This window comes from Lates calcarifer, linkage group LG12 (genome assembly GCF_001640805.2).
Source record: "Lates calcarifer isolate ASB-BC8 linkage group LG12, TLL_Latcal_v3, whole genome shotgun sequence".
Lineage (NCBI taxonomy): Eukaryota > Metazoa > Chordata > Actinopteri > Centropomidae > Lates > Lates calcarifer.
Genome location: NC_066844.1, coordinates 15,819,100 through 15,830,646, shown reverse-complemented (window position 1 = coordinate 15,830,646; position 11,547 = coordinate 15,819,100). Strand labels below are relative to the sequence as shown.

The 11,547-nt window shown below is 42.2% G+C and overlaps 1 protein-coding gene across 5 annotated transcripts in view; it reads left to right on the top strand.

The window, feature by feature from the left end:
* Positions 1-256: 256 nt before the first annotated feature.
* Positions 257-11,547, top strand: part of LOC108885655 (chemokine-like protein TAFA-1) — a 102,765-nt gene continuing 91,474 nt past the window's right edge. The window contains exons 1-2 of one of the 5 annotated variants that reach the window (XM_018680095.2): positions 257-1,281; positions 3,786-3,922. In XM_018680095.2, the coding sequence (XP_018535611.1) occupies positions 3,799-3,922 (124 nt within the window). In that variant the 5' untranslated portion in view covers positions 257-1,281; positions 3,786-3,798. Of the gene's footprint in view, positions 1,282-1,397; positions 2,195-3,785; positions 3,923-11,547 lie in introns of those variants that run through there. The other 4 variants (XM_018680099.2, XR_007814330.1, XR_007814329.1 and 1 more) reach the window with 4 other exon arrangements.

Below are 11,547 nucleotides of genomic sequence, written 5' to 3'. Positions count from 1 at the left end.
AGGGATGCTCACAGACTCTTTTAGGCTGCCACTGCAGATGCAAGTTTGTCTCAGTGGTGGGAAACATCCAAAAGGAGGTTGGCCGTAAACACAAACCCTCACTCATCACCACAAAAACAGGTAGAAAGAGCCACAGCCAGCTCGTAATGGGTAATACGGTGATTGCAGAGTTTTGATGAGCCACTCTGCCTTGTATTAAAAGGGCTGTGCTTGTAGCGTATTTCACTGTCGTCCCACAAATGCTTGAGGGGGATAAACTAAAAGAGGCACACTCAGTCATCCTCCTCTACACCCTCTCCAACTCACACACATACAGTAGCCCACATGTGCCCATGGATACACTCAGACACATGCAAAACGAGCTGAGGGCTACACTTGCACGTCTCCTGACGTTGTGGATGGGAGGTTGGGATGTAAAGCGGGATGGGTTAATAAACCATGCTTCATTTGCTGATGAAGTCTTGATGCAGGAGTGGGCAGTCTTGCTTTAAGACATGTGATCTGACTCTCTCTCAGTTCTCTCTCTCTCTCTCTCTCTCTCTCTCTCTCTCTCTCTCTCTTCCCAGCTGGGCTACATTGTAATACACACACACACACACACACACACAAACACACAGAGACACACGCACGCACGCTTGCTCACACACTCGCTCTGCCTCTCTGACACAGACTCTACTTAGTGTGTTGGAGAGAGCACTGAGGCTCACACTATCAGCACAGCTTCTCAATGGGGGGACGCAGCCAAGAGCAGACAGAGCAGTCATTCCACTGGAGCCTTCCGCTGCACGCGTGAGGAGGAGACGACAAGTGAGGGGCGTAAATTAGCTCCCTGTCATCACAACATAGGAGTTCTACTGACGGAGAGGAGACACAGACTGAAGGAGGGAAGAGGAGAAGAGATCTGCACGTATGTGGCTGATACAGCAGTGACATGATCAGCCTGCCATCCCTCAATTCCATGGCCAGTTTGTGACACAGACCCCTGGGTGTTTTGCTTTTGGTGACTGTGTTGCCAAGGATTTCCAAAAAAAAAAAAAAAAAAAAAAAAAAAAAAAAAAAGAAACAGAGCAGCAGGGGTCTGTAGGAGGGAATACTGAGGAAAAGAACAGCATTTTGAGCTCCTGTTGTGCGGTGTCTGGCTTATCAGAGTACTGGAATTTGGCGCGGGAATCCCTGGCTTCAAAGTATGGATGGATATAAGACAGAGGAGTGAGTCTGCTGGGCAGGCAGGCAGGCTGTGATTCTGACTGAGCTCCTTTTCCTCCTGAACGCACTGCTCAGGTAAGGGTGTGGGACTTTCGAGGAATACCTCCAGTGTTTGGGGTGGGAGGGGGGGGGGGGTGGTAGTGGTGGTGGTGATTTTCTAGGACAGCTGTATCATAAGGACACACTTCACCACAAAAATGTTGCTTACAGGAAAATGTGTTTGAGCTGAGTAAAGCTGACTGGGCTTACTCTGTGCGCAAGAACTGAAATAGGGAAAGAGCCTCTACAAAGAAACATCCTGTGCATGTTCTTTGTAACCACGTTGTGGAAGTTTAAAACATGTTTAAGTGGGGCACTCATCTTGACAGCATTCTGAAACACACACCCGAAGTGCATCTAATACAACGAAAAAAGTTCAGATGGCAGCCTCTGCTATGATTAGACGTCTCTATCATCCTCAGTGGTTTATTCCTTTATGAGGGTGAAACACGCACGGTTTTCTGTGTCATGGTTTAAGTTGCCTCCAGAAGTAGTGCAGGGAACCAAACGGGTCTCATTCTGTTAAATCGATGTTGCACGCAGGTGCACGAGTAGGGCAATTCGCCTGTAGGTGTGTCTGCTGTTTTTACTCTTCGACCGCATTTTCCACTGTCTGACGCTGGATTTAACAATTACGCATACGAGGAGCCGTTCTGTCCTTTTACGTGACACACACAAAATCGAGAGTAAACTGCTTCGCATGTGTTTCTCGTCGTTTTTCGCATGGAGAACGTGATGGATATTCACCAAGGAAAGAAAAAAAAAGAAAGAAGAAAGAAGAAGCTTACTTGCGCTGAAGAAACGAGGCTTTGAGGACAAGAGTTCGGTTCTCTTTTCCTGAAAACTGCCATGTTTTTTACTCTGAAGTTCCTTTAAAAAAATGACACTGGTGCTCGCTCGTTTTATTTAAAAGTCTCTCCGTGCGCTCACCGCTGGTAAAACGCTGCTGGTAAGAACCACATACTATTTTCGGCTAGAATGCCTTCCGATAACCGGGAGGAGCTCAGGGTCTCTAAATGCAGCATGCAGTTAACTGTGCAAGCGAAACCGAATTCAGAACAGAAATATTGTGTGGTTTAAAAAAAAAAAAATAGAAGAAGAAAACGTACCCATGGGACCAGTTCACATTTCCACAAAAAAAAAAAAAAAAAAAGAAAAGAACTCGCGGATTATGTTGGATTTAGTGCAGGGGTGGGGATTTACAATGTGCTGTTCATAATTATATGCCTTAATTTTCGCTGAATATCAAGTAGTCTCAATGTCACTGAGGGCACAGAACACACGGGCAACATTTAGTAGCCTAATGGCTTTAATCTCAGATGCACAGATGTTCAACACACAAACTAGTCCAGTTTGAGCAAGCAGTGGCTTTGGAACTGTCTGGAAATAACACACTGGATCAGGCCTGCTTTCATGACACTTTTTAAATACGTGTCCACGCAGCCTCATCATTCAAAAGTGAAATTCATTATTTTTGAAGTATGTATTGAGCAGACTCCCCAGGGGCTAAGAGTCTGCTTTATATTCTCTTGTGTTTTCAGATGTGGCAGAATCCAAAAAAAAATTAAAGGAGTTTTGGATTCGCACTTGTTGTATTAGAGCGTCAGATTAACACAGAAAGTCACAATCTTATTGCAAAGTGAGAAATGTTAAAACAAGGACATCTTGAGATGTCTGAGTGACACAGGTGAGAGATTTAGGTGAAATGTTCCTCTTAAAACAGATCATCAGACTAGGTTTTGTATATTTTTCCAAACAGTCATAAAGAGCCTCACCGAATAGAGACGTGCAGTTTGAAAAGTCTGAGGCAGGGAGCCCTAAACACACCAAGCCACAGTTTGTTTGCAGGGGTCCTGAATGTGAATGAGAGAGGCACTAATAACACCTGGAAAGGAGGAGTGCTTCATTATTCAGCAGGAGCTAAGGCCTGTCTCCATATGCCGGCCCTCACCAGCCATTAGGCAGTCACTAAACAAATCTGCAAAAATGGCTGTTTGTGCTCAGAAACGCCATCTTTTACGAACTTTTTGCAATATTCACGGCTCCAGTGATGTTGTTAATGGCACTGTAGTTTTCATGTAAAAGATGACATGGCTTGTTAAAAAATGATTAGTCTGACAAAGAGATCACAGCAGGTTATTTTCCTCCCTGTGCGTTTCATCCGTTATTGTGGTGCAAGTCCTTCTAGACAGCAGCAGCTTTGGACAAGACAGATATTGACGAGATTAAATTTGTGTTTGATCGTTTGTTTGAGTCTTTTGTCTGCAGGGTTTTTTCTCCTTGAAGCCTGTCTTGTCTTTTTCTTTTCATCCCTAGTGTTATTATAAGAAAAAACCTGAGTACGTACCTGTAAATAAATCATACATGTCTAAATATTTCTAGTTGATAGCACAATATTTCAGAAGATATGTTTGTTTCTTTTGTTTGACACAGTAAATTAAAACACAATGTGTGTGTTGTAAATATGTATGGAGACACGCTGTAATACAACTCCTGCCCTGTTCTCCTGTCCCCCCCCCCCGCTGTGTGTTGTCCTGCAGACTCGGCCTTACCATGTCCTGGTTGTTGGCCATGTGGATTAGCCTCGGCTTCCTGCTGTTGTGCCAGGCCACACTCTACCAGACCATCCAGCAGCACCATGTGGCCCGGCCCGGTCGCACCGACATTCTCACCCTGGGTATGTGTGCCTCTTTGACAGATTTCAGCTTTCACAGCACAGGGTTACAGTGCGAGACGTTGCCTTCTCGATGGGGCAACCCTCCTCAGCTTTGGTTGTTTAAAGGCAACAGCTAGAGACTGCAGCAGTATGTCAGAATGATTTGCCACAGTACAGTACTGTAACATGATGATTCACCATGCTCGCAGTCATGCAAGATAAGGCAAAGGGGAAGACTGCTAATTGTGCCGCTAATTGCATGATACATACTCATACTCAAATCTATCTGTATACATTTTGTGCTATTTGTGGAGATAATGTAGTTGTTAGACTTTGGCTCTGTGGCTGAGCTGCACGCTTGTGTTTAAATCTGAACGTGGAAGTTCTGTTGGACAAAGAGCATCTTCAAACATTGTGAGTTAGCCAGTAGCAATAAGATTTCTGTGTGCAGTGACGAATTCTTGACTATAGCACCCTGAATCTAGCTGGCAGACTGTTTCGAGTAGGACAAGCTGTAGGCAAAAAATCCCTATTACAGCGCTGGTAGCCAAGGGAGCTTTGATCACTGTGGTTTAGATGGAAATGACAATTATGTTTCTCTCTTTTGCACTGGAAACGTTCGGCAATTAAGCTTGACGCCTTCTGCACTGAAGGGGCAAAAGGGGAGGGTAGACGCCGAGGTGGTTCTAATTCTCTGATTATGGAAAAGCTTACCAGCATTGCTTATGGTGTATGTGGGAGTGTAACAGGGAAGGCAAAGGTTTTTTTCAAGCAAAGCAAAGGCTTTCTTTAAGCTTCTAACAATGAGTGTGACTCCCGTGCTGAACCCTCGTGCAGAGTGGGGCTCTCTCCGGAAGCCAAGCGACTGTTAAACATTGATGTTATCTTCTGCTTGGTTCTCTCTCTCTCTCTCTCTCTCTCTGTTGCATTGCTGAGCTAAAAGACAGTAATTGAAGTACAGAAAGAAGAAGAAAGCACAGCATTGCATTGTACATGCTTGTGCTAAACACTAGTGACTTTAAGCAGCATGTCAGAAAACTGTTTTACTTTTGCTGTAGAACAGCTGACACATGAAAATTACAGCTATGATAGATAGAAGGTTAGAAAGTATCCCAGTCCTGTTAATTGGAACAAGAGGATGAGGGATGAGCGACAGAGAGCTCAGAATGAATTTTTAAAGGCTAGCTTCCAGTTTTTCTTGTTTTTTTCTTTCTTCCTTTTTTTTTTTTTTTTTTTTTTTGTTTTTGACTGGTTGGCAAGTCGAGCTTGGTGCCAAAGATGTACAAGGAAGTGCAAGGCTCAGTAAGTGTCTTTTGAATAATGCAGTGGTCCCAAAGGGGAAGAAGGGGGGAAAAAAAAATAGTCCCCCCTCCCTCACCTCCAACCACCATCGCCTGCATAGATATAGAGGAGTCATCCAGGCAAAGGGCGGTTATGGCTGAGAGTCCTCTGGAAGGTTTCCTGTCAGACAGATCAACTCACACACTTACTGCATACGACACTAAGGAGGGCACGGACACGTACATGCCTGTAAATACTCACAAACCATTTTCTCACTGAGGCCATTATGGGGTGGCATTTTCATGGGTCCCCTGGGGATACTGGAGCTGTGTTTAGGACACGTCAGCGCTGAGAGAATGCAAACTTACATTGTGCAGATGGATGATAAACACACACTCTGTCGATTTGATCTTTTTAAAGTCTCAGATTTCATTTACATTACTGGACTGATTTAGGCTGGGCCACTCAATTTTGACTAACGGCACAAAGAGATAATCAAAAGAGAGATATTACATAATATACCAGCATTCAGTGAGAGTGTTATTTTAGCACATGTACTCTCTGGAAAACTTTTAAAATCAAACAAACTGTGATTTATGACAGCCATAATTGCTGCTGGCAATCATGATCTTAGGATGTGTTATGATATTTCACAACTGGGCACTCAGAAAGAAAAACATTTCTGCCCTACCACCCACCCCCACCCCCCGCTGCTCGGCAACTGTACAATTTACTGTATATCATGTTTTTTTAAGAGGATTAAGCTGACATCAATCTTACTCAGCCGTGGAGTGGCGTTAACCGATTTAACCAGAACTGCTCTCTCAGAATTGAAATGCTATGATGAATATTTGAATTAGAATTGATTTTATAATTTGAGAAGCTCTCTGGTTTCATTGAGGCCAGAGCCCTCAGATATAAATAGATATGGATATGTAGGATGTAGCGAAAAAGAGATGTCTTGCCTCAAAGAATCCATCGGTTTTCATGCTTTAGTGTTTTCTGTAATCAAATAAAAGATGATGAAACAGTGTGTGATGTACTATCTGCCATACTGGAAATTAAGTTGTAGGGTGATTTCTTTAATGAGGCATATGCCTCATTATACACATATAATATACGCGGTTGAAAATGTGTTTTGTGCTTCTTTGACTCACACATCCACATACTGAGATAACTGATTAATTATCTTTGAAATTGCATGACGACAAGATATGCGAAGCTGTTTACCTGTGCCTTGCACTCTGGCATGACGCTGTGCTACTGTATTGTCTTTGGACAGTCATAAGTCTTGAAGTGGGATATTGGGTTGGTATATTGTGAGAAACCATGTCCCGAAATAAATTTTTGTGGATCTTGGCATGCAGCCCAGCTGACTGACTGAGAGCCTGGACGGTACAAAAACTCACAAACCATCCCACATAGACAAAGATACACAGACAAGGGGCTGTGTGGGTATCTAAGGAGGGGAAGTGAAGGTCATGTTGAGGTAGGTACAGATGTAATCCCCTAGTCTGTTGAAGCATCTAACAATGTTTGAGAAATCAGCTTATCTGCCTCCTGCAATGGTGAGCTGACAGTGCATGCCAACAAAAAAAAGCTAAAATATGTGTCTGCAGAGATAAAGTTTCAAAATCACATTTTTTTCTTCCCGAATGTTCCTGTGACAAATCGGCGTAGTCACCGCTGAGGCGGAGATTGAGTAACGAGTTGCCTGACTGCTTCGTCACCTGCTCAGGAAGCGGTGCTGCTCCCTTTCCCATGAGCCCCTGCTTCACACAGCCGCACCCCCCCCCCACCCCTCCCCGTCCTGCTCATGCGGCCGAAGATTGATGGCGCCCTGATTCTGGGCAGCCAATTCTGGTCTCTCAAGAAATAATCCACTACATTGACAGATGAGCTGAATGTGACATGACACACACAAGCCCGGCTCTGCACTCTCCCCACCTGCCAACACAGCCAGCACAAGTGCTCATTGCCAAGTCTGCTGCGGCACAAACCAGGCCACTCTTGACAGTGCATAGTATTGGACTCCATCACGAGTCAGTAAAAGTGCAACCAATTTACATTGTCAGTGCACTACTGGCAGTAGTTACTGTAGATTTGATGTCTTCTATCGTTAAAATGAAAGTACTCCCCAATGTGTTGTCTACTCATTGTAGTACAGTATTGTCAAGAAGCTACCCTTAGTGGGTACTGTATTTATTTATCCTTGTTTAGCTGAAGTATGCATACAGTAGCCATGTTCATAATGTATCAATACCCAGAGGGGCAGTCTCAATATAACAACACTTTAGCTGCTGCTTTGTTTTATTATGACTATGACAGGGCAGTTTAAGAGTGTCTCAGATCTAACAGAACAGCATGATTCCTGTTCCAGGTGCAACTGTAAAACTATCTCTACTAGCCTGTTATGCTTTGATAGCCGTCTGTTGCTGACATTTTTTTTTTGACCGTTTTTTTTTTTTTTTTTTTTTTTTTTTGTCAGCTACAATGACAAGGCAGTACAATGTATACGTGCACCATTACAGAACTGTCTGACACATTATTAAACCACTTATGTTGTAAGTTACCTGCTGCTGTTCATTTGAAAGAATACCATAATCAAAGGCTGAGATGAAATGTGATTGAGCACAGACTGGCAGCCATAGCCATGCTGATTTTGCATATACATGAAAAAGGTTGCACATGACAGAAAATGCCTTAAGAATAGCTGCAAAGGCCGATTGCTAATGCAGAGGTGCTGCTGTTGCGTTTTTATCCATTGATTTGAGATGGCTTGTAAAGTCTAAACACAGATGATTGGAAAGCATTTTAATGAGCTCATTGTTCAATGTGCCATGATGCTCCCTCAGTGTAGAAAACTCTTTGAGGTGGAAGAAAACATGTAATTACTTTGATTAGCCAAGATGGTCAAACAAGAGCAACAGTGCATTCATAAGCAAGGATGTGTCTGGTAAATATAAAGATGCTTAAAAAAAACAAGCTGTCAAAATACTGAAGGGCTGCACTTTAGCTTCATGTATCTATTGAAGCTCCAGTATTTTAACTTAAGATCTAAGGATTGGGGTTTTCTGAGGAGAGGAAAATCTGACAAGATACAGGGTGCTGAAATAAACCTTGATTCAGGATAGCTGTCTTTATGGTAAATGAGGACAGTGTGGAAGTCTGGAAGCCATACATACGCACAGTACGAATTGATTTTTTTTTCTCCTGCTCTTTCTTTCCATTGCTGCGCTGATGGCAGCTTCAGAAGATTGATGATTTTTCTGGCAGTGTTTGGGAATGTTAAAAATTAGCTTCACTGGCTCACAAACTGAATGCACACACTGTTTTCAACTTGGAACTCATTTCCATAGTTCTCAGACTCCTCATTACAATAACTCAGTGTTAGTGGCAGAAACACAGAAGTGAACATGCACTTTTTTCCAACACAGTCATCTTCAAAGCTGTAATCTTGCTGCTTTGCTTCTTCTGTGGAGGTGTAAGCTTTTACAGTGTGAACGGCAGATCCATCCATACTATCCGCAAGAACAGCTTTCTATATAGGCTCTCTGTGTTTTTGTTTATGCCGTTAAATCAGCTTTATTTACATCCCCATTAAACTGTGGGGTCTAATTAGTGTGAGAATTGATGATGAAAGAAAATTCAATTAAATTACAGTCACTTGAATGGATGATGCCGTAATCATATTTTTGTAAAGTGGATGAAGAGGAATTGTGAGGTGGCAGCACTGGCACATGTGGAAATGTAGCAACATACTGTAGAAGCCAAATTTACCTGTTCACACACCCACACGCACAAACACAAATATATCCAAATCATTACTGCCCAAGGTTGTGGAGTATCCAAGTTTGCAGGTTGACTACAAATTCACTTGTGTGCATGTCATGTAAAACCATCTCCTTCAGAAATTAAACTATAGAGTGACGAAAATCGTAAATTGTATATGACGCAAATTTAATTAGAAACATTCATTTTATGGACATGACATCTACAAATCCTGCCTTTTGCCAACAGAGGAACTGAAATCCTATAATCTACCTCCACATGGGATTATAATTGCTTTGAAAACTGTGGGCTTAGGTGGAGAGCTCATCAGTGCTACGTGATCGCTCTCTCTCTCTCTCTCTCTCTCTCTCTTTCTCTTTCTCTTTCTCTTTCTCACACAGCATGTCCTTCGAGGTAATGAAAGCAACCTTTCTAAAAAACTAGGCAATAACTGCCTGATCATTCAGGTGCCGAGCAGCACTCTCTCCGCGCTTGGCCTCTTCCCCCGGCCCTCCATCCTCTTGTACCCTCCCTCCTCCCTCCCTCCATCTCCTCGTCTCTATCGGGCCCCTCAGACGATTTGTCATGGATCAGATGAGACAATTTGTCATGGATTAGTGCACTTAAATGTCTGTGTGATAGTGGAAGCAGTCACTGGAAAAGCTTAGGAATCCTATTACACTGCGTTTTATGGCCAGCGAGAAGGGAGGGAGGAGTGGAGGTTGAATTGGCAGTTTCTATGGCCTGTGTACCATTTCTTGACTTTTTCCTCCACACATAATCAGATATTCACTTAGAGGTAAGCTCCACTGAGAAAGTAGATCAGAAGTTCTAAATTCTCTCTTCATTCACCACCTGCTGCATATGTTTCTATTTAATTGACTGTTCACTAAGCCCTGCCACCTTAGTTACCACTGCTCTGCCTGCCAAACTTTCTGTTGTTCATGGCACATTAATAGCATAAAGTGGTAACAGTGACAAATGTGCTACTTGAAGTTTGCAGTAATAATTAAAACATGGGGTCTTTGATTTCAAACAGAGGTTTAAAAAAATAAGCAGGCTTTTTGTTTCTGGCTGACTATCTTGGATTTTTTTTCAGCTGAAATGACAATTATCACCAGCTGATTTAATAAACTGTAGCAAGCTAGCACAGGATAATACTATTACAAAAATATACTTTTGTTATGCTTCAATCACACACGGTGGATAAACATTTTTTTCTAACCTTACATAAAGTAATGTCATAAAAATTTAGCTACTGATGCACTCCTTGCCTTTAGAACTAATGCGAAACCCACTACCGTGGGTAGTGAGCTAGTTAACAGAACATGCTAACGTTTGCAGTTTATTTTAGTGTAGGCAAAAACACAGATTTAATCATTCCTTATACTTTTGTGTTTTTGGTTTTGTAAAAAGGTGTAAAAGACACTACTTACCAAACTCTTTTGATGCAGGTTATAGCTTCTTATTTAAAAAAATCATGCACCCCACTTCTGCATGCGGAGAAATCTAAAATTTGATTGGTCTGTCCTGCTTAGTTACGGTTGCTAAGCTGTGATTGGGGGCGGTGTTAGTAAACAGTCAATTAGGATGTTATTTGCCAGAATGTTTGACAGCATTAAGTGAGTCACCCAGTGAGAAATTACCTCTGTTTCTCTCACTGTTTCATATTCTGTCTCAGCGAACAGATTCCATTTCACCTGTGGCAATATTGCCGTGTCATTAGTATTTATTTACTCAGCGGTCTTTCTCATCACAAGCCTTTAAGTGAATGTACTCTAGTGCATTTTCTACCTCCTTGAGTGAGATTAGATGGTGCCAGATTAGGTCCTATTCTTGTCTGATCTCAGATAATTATGTCAGGCAGAGTGTACAGGTGCTGTTTACAACAGGTGGCTCATTCCCCCAATTATTTTCAATAAATTGACGACTATGAAAATAGACAAACTAGTCACACAGCGCGAAGTGTGTCCAAACAAACCAACTGTCAAGCAACACCTTGAGATGCATGTACTGCAACCTATTTTCATCTATGTAAAGTAGTCCAGTGTATGCTTTTTTCTGTCAGATTTTTATTCGAGCTCCCTACAACACATCCATTTTACACAGAGCAACAGAAACTTGCTGTATCATAGATCATTACCATCTTTATTCATACAATATCTTATGCAGCTTTTCTATCACCTTTAGGCCCCTCAAGCCCTTTAGTGGCATCTCACTGAAGTGAAATAGCTTGCTTATGTTAATGGAGCAAAGAGACAGTGCCAGGTAATTGTGATGCAGCAGAGCTACCTCGTGGCATCATTTAAAACCACTGCGGGGGACAAATGTTACTCATTGGGTGTTTTGTTTGCAGAGGACTCACTTTGCCCCAGCAGCTCATTTACCCAGTGGCAGCCAAATTAGGTTGTCTTAACCACACTACTAATTTACTTTCTAAATGGTTTTTCTTATATATACTTATATATACAGTAAATCATAAATTATTTTGAGCATGGATTTTTGTGTTTTGATCTCCACTGTCTTTGCCATATATCTGGGTTTTTTTTATAGTGCCAAGACCAGGTGAATATTTTACTGAAATAGACGAAGAT